Here is a 21210-nt window from a genome sequence, read left to right as displayed (position 1 = left end):
AGGCAATGATTCACATATCTGTGCCATCAAGGATGAGTAAAATTTTAACAGGCTAAGGAGACAAAAGCAAAACAATCATGCAGAGGAAACACTACAAACACAGGCACGGAGGTAGAAGCATGCACATCTGTGTTCTTGAAGAGCCAAGTCACCAGGTCTAAGTTAGGAAGTGAAGTAGAATTATTTTTATTTAGGCAACAGACAACTACAGAAGGTCTTTGAACAGAAGAGATGTGATCAATCTATGTGGTTTTTATATCTGTTTCCTTATGCTTTCACAGAAGAGAATGTACCTCGTCCTTTTAGCAGTTGTATTTCATACTGTAAATTCATAGACCGACATTTCAGTTTCATGTGTCAGTCTTGCACATTTGAAATAAGCATTCTACTGAAGGGTAAACTTATTTTTGGTGAGTTAATCTATCAGATTTCTAAGCCTAGAAAGCTAAAGGTAAAATCTAAATGGTGATGAATTCACTGAGGTAATATAATACTGCACAGACCAAATGGGTGACCATTTGGCCTTGCTGGTAACACCCTGATGAGAAAAACATGCAGGTTACAATACTATATCCAGCTAGACTATCATTGAAAATAGAAAGAGAGATAAAAACTTCCAGAACAAACAAAAACTAGAAGAATTTGCAAACACCAAACAAGCAGGGAGCAGGGAGAGAGCCTGAAAATAGTAGACCAGAAAAGAACAGAGGCAGTATACAGTAACAGTCACCTTACAGGCAATACAATGGCACTAAATTCATATCTTTCAATAGTTACCCTGAATGTAAATGGGCTAAATGCCCCAATCAAAAGACACAGGGTATCAGAATGGCTAAAAAACCAAAACCCATTAATATGCTGTCTACAAGAAACTCATTTTAGACCCAAAGACACTTCCAGATTTAAAGTGAGGGGGTGGAAAACAACTTACCATGTTAATGGACCGCAAAAGACAGCTGGGGTGACAGTTCTTATGTCAGATAAATTAGATTTTAAGCCAAAGACTATAATAAGAGATGAGGAAGGACACTATATCATACTCAAAGGGTTGGCCCAACAAGAAGGATTGTTTAAAATCTAACAATTTTAAATATCTATACCCTTAACATGGGAGCAGCCAACTATATAAACCAATTAATAACAAAATCAAAGAAACACATTGACAATAATACAATAATAGTAGGGGACTTTAACACCCCCCTCACTAAAATGGATGGATCATCCAAGCAAAAGATCAACAAGGAAATAAAGGCCTTAAATGATACACCGGACCAGATGGACATCACAGCTATATTTGGAACATTCCATCCCAAAGTAACAGAATACACATTCTTCTCAAATGCACATAGAACGTTCTCCAGAATAGATTACATCCTGGGTCACAAATCAGGTCTCAACTAGTACCAAAAAATTGGGATCATTCCCTGCATATTTTCAGACCACAATGCTCTGAAGCTAGAACTTAATTACAAGAGGAAATTTGGAAAGAACTAAAGACATGGAGGCTAAAGAGCATCCTACTAAAGAATGAATGGGTTGACCAGGAAATTAAAGAGAATTGAAAAAAATTCATGCGGGGGGCACCTGGGTGGCTCAGTGGGTTAAGCCTCTGCCTTCAGCTCAGGCCATGATCTCAGGGTCCTGGGATCGAGCCCCGCATCAGGCTCTCTGCTCAGCAGGGAGCCTGCTCCCCCCTCCCCTGTCTGCCTCTCTGCCTACTTGTCATCTCTGTCTGTCAAATAAATAAAATATTTTTAAAAAAAATTTCATGGAAACAAATGATAATGAAAACACAATTGTTCAAAATCTGTGGGACACAGCAAAGGCAGTCCTGAGAGGAAAGTGTATAGCCATACAAGCTTTTCTCAAGAAACAAGAAAGGTCTCAAGTACACACCTAACCCTACCCCTGAAGGAGCTGGAGAAAGAACAGCAAAGAAAGCCTAAACCCAGCAGAAGAAGAGAAATCATAAAGATCAGAGCAGAAATCAATGAAATAGAAACAAAAAGAACAGTAGAACAAATTAACAAATCTTGGAGCTTGTTCTTTGAAAGAATTAGTAAGATTGATAACCCCCTGTTCAAAGAACAAATAATCTAATCAAGAAATGGGCAGAAGACATTAACAGATATTTCTCCAAAGAAGATATCCAGATGGCCAACAGACACATGAAAAAGTGCTCCACATCACTCAGCATCAGGGAAATACAAATCAAAACCACAATGAGATACCACCTCACACCAGTCAGAATGGCTAAAATTAACAAGTCAGGAAATGACAGATGTTGGAGAGGATGTGGAGAAAGGGGAATCCTCCTACACTGTTGGTGGAAATGCAAGCTAGTGCAGCCACTCTGAAAAACAGTATGAAGGTTCCTCAAAAAGTTGAAAATAGAGCTACCCTATGACCCAGCAATCACACTACTGGGTATTTACCCTAAAGATACAAATGTAGTGATCTGAAGGGGCAGGTGCACCCAAATGTTTATAGCAGCAATTACTATGGGAAGAACCTAGATGTCCATCAACAGATGAATGGATAAAGATGTGGTGTGTATATATAATGGAATATTATGCAGCCATCAAAAGAAATGAACTCTTGCCATTTGCAACGACGTGGATGGAACTAGAGGGTATTATGCTGAGCAAAATAAGTCAATCAGTGAAAGACAATTATCATATGATCTCCCTGATATGAGGAATTTGAGAGGCAGAGTGGGGGGCTTGGGGAGATAGGGAAGGAAAAAATGAAACAAGATGGGATCGGGAGGAGACAAACCATAAGAGACTCTTAATCTCATGAAACAAACTGAGGGTTGCCGGGGTAAGGGGGTGTATGGAGAGGGTGACTGGGTTATGGACACTGACTGGGGAAGGTATGTGAAATGGTGAGTGCTTCGAAGTGTGTAAGCCTGACAATTCACAGACCTGTACCCCTTGGGCAAATAATACATTTTATGTTAATAACAATAATTAATAAATACATTTTTTTAAAAAAAGAAGAGTCATATGGAAATATTTAAAAGCAGTTGAAAATATGACTCTGAAAGAGACTGTGTAAGTATTTCTACTTCTTGATAAGGAGGTCAGGTTGTGTTAACAGATAAAATCACCTGTATATGTAGAACGAAAGGGGAAAAAAAAAGCTTAAGAACAGAATGTTGGGTTAAGTCCTTAATAGTCCAATCAATACCATAAAACAAAACCAAAACGAAAGAAGGAATGCCAAGTCAGCTTGTACACAGATGCTTTATTACGGATGTTAAGAGTCAAAATTGTATGCAAGATTCTCTTACAATGGAAAGTTTTCCCATACATCAAAAAACTCAGTTTAGTCTGGGTAATTGCTGTATTAATGTGAAAACCTTACAACAAAATGCAGTATTATATATGTGTAGTCAGTTTCCATGCAAGTATGGCTGCTACATGTATGTCTGGCATTTTTATAACATACTGAAAGAAATTCAAATGAACACAACAGTATAAAGGTGATTTAAGATGCCTGACATGTTTAAGATTAAAAATCTTCTTGCAAAAAGCAACAAAGCAGTTAACTAAAGGATTCAACCAATACCAACCCAAATATGTACTATGTCCAATAAGCCCAGGCTTATCTGCAATATATTATACTTGGGATAATTTAATGCTCAAGAAAAATTATGCTTTAAAAAAATATAGCTCTTCCAAGATATACTTTGGTGACTGGAAACTATGTACATCCAAACCAGCTAAGGGCTTTGGGCTACATTAAAACAAACAAACAAACAAACAAACAAAAACCATTATGTGCTATTAGTTCAAAGTAACTGAAATTGAAATGATCCAGTATGATTTTGCTACAATCATTGGTTTTATAAAGTGATATTCCTGTGAGAAGTTCACTAATTAGGAAGCAATCAACAGACTTAACAAACACGTGAAGAAGATTCATATTGGCTCATCTATTTGTTATCAACAAGGCATAATCTTGGTACCATACATTTTCTTCACTTCTCACTACATATAATATGCAAAAATGAGCAAGTGGATTTAAATAGCTTAAAACCCTTTTAGGTCTACTGTTCAAGAGCTAGGCATTAAAATACTTAGTATTACCATTTCTATTAACGTAAAAACATCAGAAAATCTTAAGCTGTCTTTGTTTTAAGGCATAGTATTTTGGCATTTGCAAGAATTTGCCTGGTAATGGTTGATTCCATTAAGTTAACTTGAGAACTTGCCATCATTTGCTTTTTACCTTTTCACACAGTGCAAGTCGTGGTGGCTCTTTCCTTCTCTCATAGCAGCAAGCCGATTCTGCTATTTTCTATATAGCAGCATACTTCAGGAGTGGAGAGGGAGAGAGTGTGTCAATTATAAATAATTACAACTACAGTGTACAATTCTATTTGCCTGTCAGTGTTTAAGTTGACAGCACACCATTATATGTCTCAAAAAAAAAGTACATAAAATCTCTACACAAAAGCAAATAAAGACATTCTTTCAAAAAGAAATAAGTGCAAACACCTAAAACAGGCAACTGAAGCAACTGTTGTAACCTGTAGAGAAACACAAAACATTTATAAAAGGACAAAATATTTTTATAAATAAAAATAATGTTCTCTACTTCTGAAACACTGAGTAAATACAATAAACTTCTAAGTGCAGACTGTTTTTAGGGACCCAAGTACCATATTATTTGTTTAAACAAAATGCAAAAATTTCAAACACATATACAAATCACCAGATTAATTTATATGACCCCCCATATAATTTAAAAAGAAAATATTAAATTATTATTTAGTACTTTTTAGAACTACTTTATAACCAACATGATTTAAAGGGCATAGTGCAATATTTAGGTAGATGTGACATACAGTGTAGATACTGTATTTCTTTGCAGCTATAACTTACTACTGTTTCATATTTCATACTTAAACATCAAAATTGTTCTTTATGTTAGCTGTAAATAACAGGAAACAACACTGGCTTCTAGACACCCTGTATAGGTATAAATATCTACATTTAAGCTTTAAAAATGAAAATAAATTATAAAAAGACTTTCCAATTTACAAAGTCTTCTTGCTCCTACATACTGTACAATACATTCAACAAAACTCTCAGCTCTTCTGAGATTTATGAAGAAAATACTGACTCTTTACTAATAAGGAAAAAAACCTTTATCAATGCTTTTTGTTTTTAGTACTATGCTCAAATAAATACATTTAACACTGTAGTTAATTTTATAGTTTTTGAAAAATACCAAAAATTAGTAGTGCAACTTTCTCTCCTTCTTTTCAATTTCTTTCCACTGTATTTCTTTGTAAATGGTAGCCTAAGTCAGTCAGCACGTAGGCAAAAGTACTTCATAAAACCATGTGTGCTTCCCATACATAGACTAATTACAGAAATCACACATACTCATAACCTATTTGTTACAAAACTGCAGCATCAAGAGAGTAGGAACATACATCTTCTGAAGAAAATATGTGAGAATTTACTTTTAGGATATTTATAACATTCTAACACAGTCTTCCCATATTGTTCTTTTAGAAACGATTTTTTAAAATCTCATCTCTTAAAAAATTAACTATGAAATTACCAACCCCTTACTTAAGTGGCTGGGCATCGTGCCTGCCCAATATGAAAAAAGATGCAAACCGTTTTAGGGTTACATTAAAACTTTAAAAACAATTAATTGACAAAAATTTCATTGCAACCTAATTTAGTACAAAATACAGTAAAAGTAGGGCATTTCATCAATTTTAATAACAATTACAGTATGAGAGCTCTTGAAGTACTGCTGGTAGCTGTGTAGGTGCTCAAATATCTTCTTGCTTGTTCAGTCATGATAAGTTGGTCTTCCGTCTTCCCATAAACCACTGTTTCCCATTCACAGTTTGACTATGAAGGAAACATTAATAGTGATGTGAAGATTACTAAAATAACTCTCCATTCCACTTTATAATTCATTACACTTTTAAGTCAATTATTTCAACCAAATGGATATTTAATGATAAATAATCACTGTAAACAGTTTTGATGATGGCACTGTGATATTTCTTATTAAACAATGTTTTAAAAATACATACTGAAATATTTATGGTCAATTTTTTTAAGTCCATCTTTTTCTCTTTTTTTAATTAAATAATTTTTATTTTTAAAGGTCCATCTTTTTTAACTACCTACATTGTTCATAGACCTGTGGAGGCAATTAAAAATTCTCTACCCACAACCCCCACAATTCAAATCAGTCTTAACACAGAAAGATATGTCAAGTCTTTATTGCTTCAAAATTTTGCTAAGGATTTAAAGAGAGGATGTAATGTCAAAAAATGAGCCAAGAATGCTTTATGTTTTGCAAATTAGGAAATATATTCATAATACAAGATCAAGTTTGTGTTTGCTTCCTTGGTTTTCTTCCTTTATTATAAAGATTACTACATTATAGGTATATGACCTGCTACATAATATACTTTCCTGAAAAGTTCTGTGTTGAACACTAGGAAATCAAACCATTTAAAATGGACTAAGAGAATGTGCTACATGGCTCTTTGAAGGGCAGCAGCTAAAGACAGAGATGAGGTGGCAACATCTGATTGCCAAAGATGTTTTCAAGGACTGCTTAAATGTCAAGAACGCTAGTGCTGCAGTCACTGGGGTATAAAGAAGATAACTTCTTCCTCAATGAACTCTCAAACTAGCTGGGTTGAATTCTTAAGATAATGTAGTAAAAAATCTTCCAGTCTTCATTTACAGCGACATAATGGCTGCATAGCAACAGAAAAAAAAGAATTTTGTTTTATAACTTCTAAGCCAAAAAGTTCACTGGAAACAACTGTACCAACAAAATCAAGCTGAAACTGCTTCCAACCACTTACCCTTTCAAGATAGCAATTAGGGCTACACATATTTGTTACAGAAGAGATGCCAGAAGGAGACTTAGGTATCTTTAGTTTAAAAATGAAATCGTGCTTAAGAAATCACCAGAAGAGACTCTGGCTACAACTTCAATTGTTTAATTTATATGTGCTGATGAATGAGTCTCTCAAAAACCCAAATTTAGTTTGAGTGACAGAATAATGATGAATGTTTAGTTACTGTTATAGTCAGTTTTGAATCTAAAAAGAAAAGGTATAATTTGTGATCAGTAAGTCCAAAATGATAACTGAATAAACAACAACAAAAATCACTGAAAGAAACTTATAAATTCATACCTGAAGGTTCTTTTCCAATGTGACAACTTTAGAAGTGTTAGGGTTTGGTTTCTTTTTATTAAGTGTATATGTTTTGTTGGTTGAGTTTATATCTTGTTTTTCAGGAGTCAAGTTGCACCTATTGTCATGTATTTCCAATAATGGTATCATTAATAAAGATGTTGTAAATATATTTTCTGACTAAGAGAGAAAAAAGAAAGAGGAAAATAACCAATTCAAAAATGGAGGCAAATAGAGGGACTACTGAGTAAGTGGTGGTGGAAGCCCTGTTCATTTCCCTCCAAGAAAGCTTTTGGCTCCAATGAAATTTCTAGTAATGTAGTAAAATTAAATATTTCAGAAATTAACCAAAGATAAATATTGAAATTTAAAGTTTTGAGAACTACCATTTTTTGACATCATACATAAGAGTGTGAACTCCTCTCAAAACAAAACAAATATAAAAAGCAAGAAAGTAAATACAATATTCTCTACAGTTAGTAGTATCTTTCTGAAGTAAGCAATATAAATACTAAAGAAAACTCTTTATCAATCTCTAATGAACTAACCACACAATGAGTAAGAAACCAGAACGCAGGACTTAAAGCAATCATCTTAACAACAAAAAAATTCTTCACAAACCTGCATGTCTGAAATGTCTTCAGTCAATAGTTGAGTACCTGGTTCTTCTTTTTCCCAATTATCTAAGACTAGTGATTTTCTGACTTTCTTTACAGAAGCTGTATGCTAGAATGAATAATTTACAATAGAAACATTATGTTAAAGTCACTTTTATTTTTAAAATAAAGACTTTTATTAACAATAATATTGAAAGATTACCTCCTGTTTGCAGCTTTTGTAAGCAGGTTCATCTTCCTCTTTGAGGAATATATCTGTTCCAGTTTCTTCTTTTAAAACTTCCCGAATATCTTCTTCCAAGAAGGCAAGTGGCTGTGACTAAATTGTTTTTAAGAGTTATTAAAGAGTCTTTTATAGAAATTTCCTTTTCCCCCATGTATACATCTTTAATACTTTTTCATTATTGGCATAATTTTCTCCCAGTCCCTGTAGATACCTAAGTTGAATGAATTAACTAATCAGTTTTATGGCACAAATAATACTGTACATTGCAAGCACTGAATGTAGTGTGACACTTTGTTCACTCTAGGCTTCATTCTAGCTTCCTCCTCCTGGGGAACCTACTGTAGCTCCTGCTTCAATCAGGAGCCTCAGAATTAAACAGATAAGAAATTATTTCCCAAATATTTTTATATAAAAATAGGAAAAATAAGAAGCAAAGAACAAATTGGGACTATACTAGTTCTCCTTATTCTACTTTTATTACACTTATTATATTATAATTACTAGTTAACACATTTCTCTTACCATTAAATGTGTGAGCTACTTAAGAGCAGTGAGCACATCTTTTTCATTTTTGTGTATATCTCTGTTTATCTAGCCTCAAGCTTGGAGCTGAGATAGTGTTCAAGAAGTAGTGTGTGGTGTGTCTATGTATGGTGTGTCTATTTACGAAACTTGAGTATGGGCTGAATAGTGAAATAGTCTCAAAATATTATTTACCTAGCTTCCAATCAAATATCTAGGTCTACCATTTAAGTCAGAAAAATGGTTGGTTTGTTTTAGAAAGAGAGAGCACACACATGTGGGGCATGGAGCATTGGGAAAGGGAGAGAAAGAACCATAAGCAGGCTTCATGCACAGACCCATTTGGGGTTCAACCTCAGGATCCTGAAACCATGACCTAAGCCGAAATCAAGAGCTGGATGCCCAGCTGACTGAGCCACCCAGGCGCCCCCGGGAAAAATGTTTGTTTTGGTTTTTTTTTTTAAAGATTTTATTTATTTATTTGACAGAGAGAGATCACAAGTAGGCAGAGAGGCAGGCAGAGAGAGAGAGAGGGGAGGAAGCAGGCTCCCCGCTGAGCAGAGAGCCCGATGCGGGACTCGATCCCAGGACCCTGAGATCATGACCCGAGCCCAAAGCAGCGGCTTAACCCACTGAGCCACCCAGGCGCCCCGGGAAAAATGTTTTTAATTATATCAAATGACACCTACCATACCTCAGATTTGCTTTAAAAAAAAAAAAAAAGTAATCACTAAAGAACAAACTGACTGCATAGAACGATCAGCAGCTTATATTACCAGTCAACAAAACTAGGGAGAATAACATTTATGTATAAATGAGATTTCACAGCACTTACAAAAGCTTTAATAATGGAAAGAGAATTTCTCAAGTGCTTGCATCTATAGCCTGAGACATGCAGGAATTATATCAGTATTTCCATGTAATGCTCCAAGAGCTTTTGTTTTAAGGATTATATTTCACAAAGAACATTGATTAGGTACTCTTTAAAACAACAAAAAAAATCTATGATTTGTTTCTCCCTCATAAGAATACAAATGTCCTAGAGAAGTGCCTAAGACACAGATGAATTCATTCACTGCCAAGAATTATTCTTTTTTTTTTTTCTTAAAATTTTATTTATTTTAAAGAGATAGCGCAAGTAGGCAGTACAGCAGGCAGAGGGAGAGGGAGAAGCAGTTCTCCACTGGGCAGGGAGCCCAATGCAGGACTTGATCCCAGGACCCCGGGATCATGACCTGAGCCGAAGGCAGGTGCTTAATTGACTGAGCCACCCAGGCATCCAAGAATTATTCTCTTAATTGTCCTAATGTGAAAGAAAAGAACTACTATACTTAATACTTGTGTTTGATACTACCAACATTTAGATTTATATTTAAAGAATTTCCAGAGTTTTTAGTCTTTTGAATGATCTTCAGCAAACATTAGAAAAATCAATGTTTATTAAGAAAACAACAGGTACTTGGGTGCTTGAGTGGCTCAGTCATTAAGTGGCTGCCTTCTGCTCAGGTCATGACCCCAGGGTCCTGGGATCAAGGCCCACATCAGGCTCCCTGCTCACTGGGAAGCCTGCTTCCCCCTCTCCTGCTCCCCCTGCTTGTGTTCCCTCTCTCTGTGTGTCTCTCTCTGTTGAATAAATAAATTAAAAAAAAAAAAAAAAGAAAGAAAATAAAAATTCCGTAACCCTCTGTAAGAAATGCATGTGACTCATAGTAAGATACATGAGAAAACTAAATGGTTAGGGATATGTGGGTGGCTCAGTTGGTTAAGTGTCTGTCTTTGGCTCAGGTCACAATCCCAGGGTTCTGGGATCAAGTTCTGCATGGGGAATCCTTTGCTCAGTGGGGAGCCTGCTTCTCCCTCTGCCTGTGCTCTCTCTCTCTCTCTCTGACAAATAAAGAAATAAAATTTAAAAAAAAGAAAAGCAAACTAAATAGTTAGCATATTGTAGGTACTCAGTAAATAATAACTGGAGAAGGAATAGGAGGAATGAAAAGTGAAAAGTGAGCTTCCTGCAAACAGATGTATGAACATATAGATATTTTAGAAAATTATTAAATCATCATTTTCTTTTTATCTTAAATTGCTGATGAAAATAATCTGTTTTGGCAATGGATAAATTCTTCCAAATGAGAACAAACTGCCAAGGACTTGAGGTCACTTAAAAACCTGATTTCTCATGTGCTATTATTAAAGTAACAATTTTTATTCAATTTATATGCTGAACAAATGACCCTGAGGCACTGTAGAATTCTTACATGCCTTTAAATCACTGTTTGTCTATCTCCCAATTAGGTACACACTCCTAAGAAAACAGACAACATATCTGACAGGTTCAACATTACATCCCCAAAGCCTAGCGCAGTGCCTGGTACCTATTAGCTTGTTGAAATAATGATGCATTTTAAATGAATGGCAAAACACTGAAACAGATTAGTCTAATCAATTAGGTAATTCCATATAGTGGAATATAATACAAATATTAAAAATTATGAGATACATATATACACATTAACTTAAAAAAATTAAAAAAATTACAAGGTAGTACATAAAGTGTGATCTCACTTTCGTTATGTGTACATGCACAAATAAAAGTCCAGACAGCTAAAAAGAATATAATTGTTCACAGCAGTCTAAGGTGCTAGGGGACAAAAAAATTTCATCAGTCCTACTACGTACCCTCTAACCAATATTTTCAAAAGAAGGAAAAGAGCAGAAGATTTGAGGGTATGACATTCCTTTTGGTAGAAAACTGATTAAATCAAGCAAATTAGAATGAATGAATCTTGTCAAAATATGACTAAAAATAGAGGAATATAACTAACCTCGCCTAGAAGTGACCAATATTTTTTAAATATTTTAGTTTTAATGAACCTAACTTGTCAGAGACCTGTATCTACCTAGAATTAGAATGCCCATCGTTTTCATCTAACATATTTCAAAGTTGACTATATATCTAAAAGCACAGATAACACTTTCTACCTCCATTTATGAACTACTATTGCTACCATGATTAATCATCGCAGCAAGTAAGTACATGCTCTATGAAACTTAGCACCAACCCCTTTATTTCACCTATCTTTTTAATCTCCAGAAATAACCCTCTGGGATGTGTTTTATGATCTCCATTGAATAGAAGAGTAAACTGAACTTTAAAGATGTATCCTGATCAATCAGTCATAAATATTATTAGGAAAGTGCTTATGTATATCAAAATATTAAAATTACTTTATTCTACTGCAGGTATCCACCACAGAAACTACTAAAAGGTGGGTTTTAATATTAAGGAAAGGGTCCAACTGACACTTGATTTGCTTTCTCTATATGACTTAATGTAAAAAAGTATGAATTCCAAACAAGCCAAGCAAAGGTTTATTTACAAGTCAAGGGAAAAGATTAATACAACAAATTCAAATTTATAAATCAAGAAATAAACTTTTTACTAATTTCAGTGAACATCTTTTCAAAATATAAAAAAATCAAAGATAAAGATCAAAAAAATTTTTATTAAGATCAGGATATTTCTTAAAAATAAGAAGAATATACATACCACAATTTTAAGAGGTCCATATTTTTTCTCTTGAGCAGCAAGCGCATTCTTAAAAGGCGTAGGAGTTCTTGGTGTGGTACCCAATATAGATCTTCTAATAGTAGGTGTTCTAAACCTAGCCAATCATTTAGATATTTGTATTACAGTCAAAATTTGATTCTATAAGAGTTAAGGAAGGCAAACCCATGATAAAAGCATACACTAAACTTTTCTAGCATACACATTTTATTTAAACATTCCAGGACTATTTTATAAGTAGCTTGCCTAAACTAATTCTTACTCCAATCAATCATCTTAAAATAGAAAAAGACAAATGTAGAAAAAAGTACTAAAAATGTTATTTTGCTTCATATCAAAGTTTTCCATTACCTGTAGCTGATTTTCAGTCAGTGGGAATGAAACATAAGGTTATGATCTTTTTTTTCAATTCTAAGTCCTATATGAATCAGGATTAGGATAAATAGATGAAAAGCTTTTTTTAAACAAAGTCATTTTTATTATTATTTATAGGTAACCCTATGCTCAATGTGGGGCGTCTAGTGACAACCCCAAGATCAAGACTCTCATGTTCCACTGACTGAGCCATCCAAACACCTCATTAATCTAAAATTGTGCTTCCCATTTTCTCACTTACCCTACATTTTCCTTTTGATCTTTGGGGGTTGTTTCCTTGTGAAGAGGAGTTGTAATGAGAACTTTCTGCCCACAAATAGGGGTTGATGTAAATGAAGGATTTTCTATATTAATTTGTTCATTTCCAGGGCATGTGTTGAAAAACTAAAAAAGAGCATTTAAAGACAATTTCTAGAATGTTAAAATCCCTACAGAAATATTAAACTGATAGGATTTTCAAAGATATTTTCAAATAGAAGATATTTCTCCATTCCTTCTAGAAAAGAATTAAAAACATTTCATTTACATTCCACTTCAGGAAAATTAAGCTCCATGAGGGCAGAAATTTTAATGTTGTTTATCACTGCTTCCCCAGCTCTTTTAAGTGTTTAGCATATAATAGGCATTCAATAAATAGTTGCTTAACAAATATTCGAAAGTTACAAAACACAGTAAAATAATTTTATAACTGTATTATCAAATAAAAATCTATAGAAACCATAAATAGCTGCTATGTTAAATTTAACAGTTTCACATAACAGTGTAACTGGAAAAATTTTATTATTTTATTAATATGCATGGTTATTAATATTTTAGGTATCTTTTTCTTGAGAATTCTTTGAATTCTGAAAATAATAATGCTTTGCTGATAATATAGCTGTCCCAAAAATCTACTACAGAATTGCTAGCAAGATTCCATTTTCTAGGGGCGCCTGGTGGCTCAGTCGTTAAGCGTCTGCCTTCAGCTCAGGTCATGATCTCAGGGTTCTGGGATCAAGTCCCATATCAGGCTGCCTACTCAGCGAGGCACCTGCTTCTCCCTCTCCCACTCCCCCTGCTTGTGTTCCCACTCTCTCTCTTTCTCTCTCTCTCTCTCTGTCAAATAAATAAATAAATAAATCTTAAAAAAAAAAAAAAGATTCCAGTTTCTAAAGGACACAATTTACTCACTGAATCTTAACTTACATATAATCATGAAATACCAATTGACTTTTGTAGCCAATGGAATAGAAACACTGGTAGGAAGAAGTGGAACTTACGTTAAGGCTACTTGGGGGTTTTTTTGTTTATGTTTTTGTTTTTAGTTATTTATCTGAAAGAACGAGAGGGATCACAAGTAGGCAGAGAGGCAGGCAGAAAGAGAGGAGGAAGCAGGCTCCCCACCGAGCAGAGAACCTGATGCTTGGCTGATCCCAGGATGCTGAGACAATGACATGAGCCAAAGGCAGAGGCTTAAACCTCTGAGCTACCCAGGCCTACCACGTTAAGGCTACTTGTAACTGGAATGAATCCTAGCTCTAACACTTCCAGCTCCTAATATTTACAATACATTTAGCCATAAAATTAGTAGTCAAATGCTCTCAAAACCTCCTCAGATGCTTTGTAACTCTGAGAGCTGGGGTGGTATCAGAAAATGCAACTAACTGTAGTCTGTGTAAATGGCATCCCTTGAAGCACAGGGGAAATAATTTTCAGAGAACAAGTGTTTATGTACAGTTAGATTCTCCAACTTCTTAGCATCAAAGGACATCTCCAATAATATCCCAGCATCTTCCAAGTTTATTTGACCATTAAACTTCCTTCTTTTTCCATAAAACTTTTTAACTTCTACCAAGACACTTTCAGCAAACATCAGCTTCCTTCTCTTACTAACAGACTGTGGACAAATTACTTAACTTCCGAAGTTGTTCCACCTAACTGCTGAGGTGTTTTGGAAGAGGACTAACTGAGATGCTATAAGAAGAATGTTTGGCATACAACCTGGAATACAGTATTCATTAAGAAAAATAGTATTAAAAAATAACAGATATAGTTTGCCTTGTATCTCTTATAAATATCTACTGCCCAAGGACATAACTCCAAGAGAAAGTGGGCATCTGTTCTTGACATCCTTAGAAAACCTTCAGACACATGAAATTCTTACAGTGAGCAGTTGTCTATGGATGTATACCTGATATCTGTTGAACAGTTAATCAGGAAACTGGATCTCAGTCTCAACTCTGACAGATAACTGTGGACAAACCATTTTACCTTTCTGGGCTTCTTTCCTGATGAGCCCTATAAAGATGTACAACTACTTATCTAAAATATCCCTTTTAGCTCTAAAATTTTTAAGATACTATAATGTAACTACTACACCTTATGAGACAGCTTCTGATCTACCAGAGCTTAGCACTCTCGTGTATACATTTAAATACCTTATCCATTTTTATGTGTTATCAAAGCAACAAACTGCTAGTAAGGATATTAAGGATCTAATGTAGTTGAGCTCACCAACATTTGGAAACAAACAAAAACAACCCACTACCTGTGAAGGAGAAAATGGTAGTGTTTTCACTGGTGTGTGTTTTAGTGCTGTATTACTGCCATCAGTGAAAGAGCCATCGCTATGTTCGCTGCTGGGGGACTGACCCACTCGCATTCTTCTCTTCTTTCTGAGAATGGTTGGTGGAGTGCTAAACTTGGCCACATTTGGGGATGTTACAGGAACAGCCTCACTGTCTGCACCATTACAACTGTTTTTTTTCCCTTCAAGTACAAGGCTGACATTAAATTGACATTCCATGGCTCCATCGTTGTGTTGAATTCTCATTAGTTTGACTGGGGTAGACTTGGCAGGAGAAGCAGCAGTATCAGAAAGATCAAAACTGGTAACATCACTCCATGCTACAGGATCCTGCAATAAAATAAATCCTTAACTAAAGCTAATGCTTTAAACTAGTCAAATGTGATTTTGAACATAGAAAGACAACTTTTACAAAGTTAACTACTCATTTTTTCTTTTCTTACTCAACTTTTTTTTTTTTTTTAAAGAAAGACTATTTGAGAGGAACAAATTATGGTTTTACTACAATTCCAATTTGGAACATTCTGAAATAATATTTCATCTAATTCAATAGCTGAAGCTTACTGTCAAAATATCTTAAGTAAAAAGAACAAATTATTTTAAGTTATTATCAAAGAATATCATTCATAAAGCTTCACTCTATTCCACATCAGAAAAATACTATCAAATTTGATATAATATGGTAATGTATATGGAACATCTCCAAAATGGTCATACACTTGGATCCAGAAATTCAGTCTAACCTAAGGAAATAATTATGATTTTACACAAGGGTTTACATAATATATTCTGTAATTTTTAATACTGAAAAACTGGATACCATCTAAATGTTCAATAATAGTACACTGAGTAAATAAATTTTGTTACATTCATATGATAGAATAGTATGAAGTCATTAAAATTGAAGTTAAAAAACAGTTAAGAAAAAAAAAACAGTTAAGAAACCAAGTACATGTTTATGATATAATGTAGGAAAAAAAATCCACAAACAATACATAAAAGTATCTTTTGGTTTAAAAATATATGCACGTATATATATTTTATATGTATAATACACAGCCTGAAAGAAAATACTTCAAATTATTAACTCTGGGCTTCTGGAGGATTTTTCTTCTTTACAGTTTTGTCTAATTTCCAACTCTCTCTAATATATCTGTACAACTTGTATAATAAAAAACAAATTATTAAATTTATTCTTTAAAAAAATTTTAGACCAAGTACATATTGAGATAGATATAAAGTTTTTTTGTTTTTCCCAAAAGCCATTGCAAAAAATCAGAATAAAATTAAGCATGACATATAAAGGAATGCTTAAAATAAAACTGGTCAGTGTCCCTTAAACTAAGTTTCTGAACATGAAACCATGTAACTAAAATTGAGCTTTTGATAATCTCACAATTTCAAACTTACAGATTCAATAAGTTCTAGAGTCTCTGCAAATTCTGGGATGGTCTGTAGAGAGGACAGCACAGCATTTGCCTCTACGGCCAGGAACTTTGTGGGTGAATTCTGCTGAGCAGACAGAGTTTGATTTTCATCCATACTGTAAAACTCACTAGTGTGCTCTTCGAGGCTATTTAGAGTATTAGACATGCTATCATCCATGAGGAAACTACCAGACCAGCTAGAAAAGCTTCCAGGTTGCTAAAAGTACAAAAGAAATGTGAGTATTATTTGTCATTCTCAACCTAGGCATAAATTTGGCTTTTAAGTAAGAGTTTTTTCTAGGATAACATACTTCACAACATTTCAGCTAAAAAATATAACAGCAAATACATTGTCTTGCCTCAAAATGGATGTAAACTTTTTTTTTCATTAAATCTCTTGTCTCTATTTTTCTGACTAAATTGTTTTTAATTTACAAAGTCATGGTAAGATAAAACTAGCACATGTATACAACATAAAGTTCAAACTCCCAGAATGTGGTCTCTCTCTACCTTTTACCCTTCATCTCCCAACACTTTCATTCATTTGTCCTCCTTTCAGGGAATACCAAATACCCAACTATTGTTGTTGCAATTCCCACAGGGGTTATTCTTTGATCCTAAAATGCCTTTGCACATACTACTGCTCCTTTTATCTAGAATGCTCTCCAACATTGACCAGGGAAAACTTTTATTCTTCATTTAAGATACACTTCAAATATTGGAAAGTGCTCCATCTCATCATCCACTTTTACCTTCCACTTACAATAATGTCCAGTTCATCTACTTTGCTAGAATATAATTATTGCCTTTCAAGAATCAGCTCAAATAGGATTTCTTCTAGGAACCCTTCTCTGACTACCTAAACCTTGGATAACTCTCATATGTGCCCCCATAAAACTTTGTGACTTATTTTCTCACACTTCTTCCTATTTCTTGTCTGTGTCTTCATTGCAGAATAAATCCTTTGAAGTCAGAGACTGTGTCATTTTTATCTCTCTGAAGAGGTACAGTGGGCAATTTACTTATCTTTTGAGCTTAGCTTCCTACTGTCTTATAATAAAAAGCAAGAAAGGAGACCTTGAAGGGTCATGGTTAAGAAACAATATGTAATTCAAAAGTTGTTAAGAGTGAATCCTAAGAGTTCTCATTATAAGGAGAAAGTATTTTTCCCTTTTTCTTTTCTTTTTCTGTTTTGTACCTATATTGGATGACAGATGTTAACTAAACTTATTGTGGTAATCATTTCACAATATATATAAGTCAATTTATTATGCTATATACCTTAAACATACAGTGCTATAAGTCCTATCTCAATAAAACTTGGGAAAAATATGTAAAGTATATAGCTCTATCCAATAGAACTCTCAGAGATGCTGAAAATGTACTTGTATCTGAAACTTCTCATTATGAGAGGCACTAGCTGTAAGAGCAACCAAAATGTGACTAGTGCACCTGAGGAACTGAATTTTTAAATTTCATTTAAAATTAAATGGGGCTAGTAACTACCATATTTTAGAAAGCCCATTGTCCTATCCATAGGAAGTACTCAATAAGTGGTCCCTATCTTTTTTTTTTTTTTAAGATTTTATTTATTTATCAGAAAGAGAGAGGGGGAGAGAACGAGCACAGGCAGACAGAATGGCAGGCAGAGGCAGAGGGAGAAGCAGGCTCCCTGCTGAGCAAGGAGCCCGATGTGGGACTCTATCCCAGGATGCTGGGATCGTGACCTGAGCCGAAGGCAGCTGCTTAATCAACTGAGCCACCCAGGCGTCCCAGTCCCTATCATTTTTAAAAATAAAAATTACTAGAATGTGCTAGATAGTAACAATAGCAAAATGTTAAGTTTCAAGTAAGGTGAAAAAATTTCCAATATTGTTGTAAAATAAGTTCCACCTGTTTCAAAGTTTCTCCAAAATAAAAGAAACTAAAGTACTCTTATTAGCATAGACAACTTGTGAGTTTGCAGTCACTTTCCGGAGATAGGTTGCAAGCCATATGCATTTCAATTAAATTTGGAGGTGGGAAAAAGATCCAAAAAGATGACTAGGCCCAATGGAAAAACCACAGGGTTGCATTCAGACTCACCTGAATAGAAATTTCTAACAACAAACTACCTACTCTGCAGAATTAACATAAAGATTACTGAGAATACATAAAACACATCTATAATGGTCGAACATAATGGATACTCAGTAAAATGACAATAATTACTATCAAATACTTTTAAGAATACTTTATATGTATATGGACTCTACTCCGCTGGGTGTAGCAACTTCCCTCTAAAATCTAGAATCTCTAACCAGATATTTACAAGAGTGGATTTTAGATAAATAAGTTCTAAAAAGAAAAAATTAATAGCTCTCTTCATTTTAAAGCAAAATGCCATATCTTTTAGCTAGTTATATCTTCTTATCATTCCTGTCATTCCTAAAAATGACAGAAACTATCAAAAAAATTAAAAATGGTTTAAACATGATATAATTATCCAGAAATGTGGACTCTCCAACCATAACTGTTTATTTCTTAATAAAATCAAAATTAATTTTAAAATAAGTGCACTTCATGTCTTTCTATTTGTCAATTATTTTTGCAATTGCAAAACAAAAACTATGCTTCCTGTGGCATGCATTATTAACACTTTGAAATGGTATAAAGTCATCACCAGTTGCCTCGTAACACTATTTCAAGAACTCAGTTATTCTATTTAGTAATTTTGTATTAGTTCCCAGTCACTGTGAATGGACAGTCCCATTAACTCCCAAACCAAAAATAACCTTTTCCTAAATGCAAAAACTTAAAATTGTCATTTAAGTATAAACTTTCTTTCTTTTAATTCATCTAACATAGCCCAACTTGGCTAGAATGAATACCATTTATCCTAATTTAATACTCTTAATTGTTCCCATCAACCAATATTCATATAAAAATTTCTTTAAAGAGGAGTGCCTGGGTGGCTCAGTGGGTTAAAGCCTCTGCCTTTGGCTCAGGTCATGATCCCAGGGTCCTAGGATCCAGCACCACATCGGGCTCTCTGCTCAGCAGGGAGCCTGCTTCTCTTCTTTCTCTGCCTGCCTCTCTGCTACCTGTGATCTCTGTCAAATAAATAAACAAAATCTTAAAAAAAAAAATTTCCCTATAATTTCTTAAGTTATTTTTTTTTCCAATTTACCAAATTTGTATTCATAATATAGTAAATAGGAAAAAATGCTCAAGGACAGAATAAAAGCAATTTAGAAGCACATAAACCTCTACACATCTATTAAATTCTTTATTTTTCAAACATTTTTTTTCTATTAAAGCTATCATTACCAGGAATGTCTAAAATAAAGAGCCAAAAATCATAATAAAAGCAAAGTCTAGGGGCGCCTGGGTGGCTCAGTGGATTAAGCCGCTGCCTTCGGCTCAGGTCATGATCTCAGGGTCCTGGGATCGAGCCCCGCATCGGGCTCTTTGCTCAGCGGGAGCCTGCTTCTCTCTCTCTCTCTCTGCCTGACTCTCCGCCTACTTGTGATCTCTCTCTCTCTCTGTCAAATAAATAAATAAATAAAATCTTAAAAAAAAAAAAAAAAGCAAAGTCTATTCTAAATTGCACATCATTTTCACAAATATGTATATACATATTGAAGATCACACTTTAAGTCTGCTTGACATTTACAACTCAAGAAACATCTTAATACAGAACACTGTAAAATATGTTTAAAGTTTTGTATATCAAAATCAGGCAATCTCAACACTGCAAAATAGAAAAACTGTTTTTCATCCACATTAAAATCTGAAGTCATACTGAATAGTATATTAGTACATGAAAGTCAATGCTAATGAAAACTATAAAAACACATAAAGGATTCTAACAAAATCTAAACACTAAAGCTTATTTCTTACCGATGAAACTCGCTTTCTTCTAACTTCATTCTCAGCTGACATAAGAAGCAACTCAAGTTCCTTTATTTTTTTTTCCTTATCAGGATCTTCATCAATGAAGGGTGGCTAAAATAAGTTAAATAAAAGAGAAAGACATGCTACTTAAACAACTGTTTTATTATTACTACTATTATTATTACTGCTCTAATTTTTATCTTCTATGCAACATAGAATCTATTTTCTCTGATAAAGGTTAATACAACTAAATACCAAATGTTCAATATCACAATCTCTCTGGTATCTAAATATTTTCAACTTAACAGAAAAGATTTGGGAAATTTATGTTATTTATTTATTTATTTATTTTTAAGTAATCTCTACCCTCAACATGGGGTTCAAACTCATGAGCCCGAGATCAGGAGCCACATGCTCTAACAACTAAGCTAGCCAGATGCCCCCAGAATTAGGAAATTCAAATGCATAAAAAACTAAATAAAAAAACAAATGCATAAAAAAAACTTATACTGTATCATCTATATTAATTTAGAAATTAATGTCTGGAGTCTGTTTTATTAAATCACATGTATGCACAATTTATCCAATTTAAGAAAAATACAAACTGAATGCTTTACACTGGAAAAATGAAAGGACCACCCTACTGGTGTTGTCAACCACCTAACATTTGTACATTTATATTTCTCAAACCCATTTATAAACTTTCTCCTTTAGCGTTAGAATATTCAAAATAAGCATAACAGATAGCATTGTTTTTGTCCTAGTTTTATGAATGAGGAAATAGAACTATCAGACTTTCAAATATATGTTTGAAAGTGGGTTTTTTTTTTGGTTATAAATA

General features: G+C 34.1%; 1 protein-coding gene across 3 annotated transcripts in view; it reads right to left on the bottom strand.

The window, feature by feature from the left end:
* Positions 1-3229: 3229 nt before the first annotated feature.
* MYBL1 (MYB proto-oncogene like 1) overlaps positions 3230-21210 on the bottom strand; it is a 39742-nt gene continuing 21761 nt past the window's right edge. The window contains exons 8-16 of one of the 3 annotated variants that reach the window (XM_045075724.1): positions 20376-20480; positions 16477-16710; positions 15028-15396; positions 12742-12884; positions 12108-12222; positions 8015-8131; positions 7817-7921; positions 7196-7375; positions 3230-5882 (exon numbers count right to left, since the gene is read on the bottom strand). In XM_045075724.1, the coding sequence (XP_044931659.1) occupies positions 5754-5882; positions 7196-7375; positions 7817-7921; positions 8015-8131; positions 12108-12222; positions 12742-12884; positions 15028-15396; positions 16477-16710; positions 20376-20480 (1497 nt within the window). In that variant the 3' untranslated portion in view covers positions 3230-5753. The remainder of the gene's footprint in view (positions 5883-7195; positions 7376-7816; positions 7922-8014; positions 8132-12107; positions 12223-12741; positions 12885-15027; positions 15397-16476; positions 16711-20375; positions 20481-21210) is intronic. The other 2 variants (XM_045075725.1, XM_045075726.1) reach the window with 2 other exon arrangements.

Source organism: Mustela putorius, unplaced genomic scaffold, assembly GCF_011764305.1.
Source record: "Mustela putorius furo isolate JIRA1106 unplaced genomic scaffold, ASM1176430v1.1 tig00000151_pilon_pilon_pilon, whole genome shotgun sequence".
Taxonomy (NCBI): Eukaryota; Metazoa; Chordata; class Mammalia; order Carnivora; family Mustelidae; genus Mustela; species Mustela putorius.
This window is presented reverse-complemented; position numbering and strand designations above follow the sequence as displayed.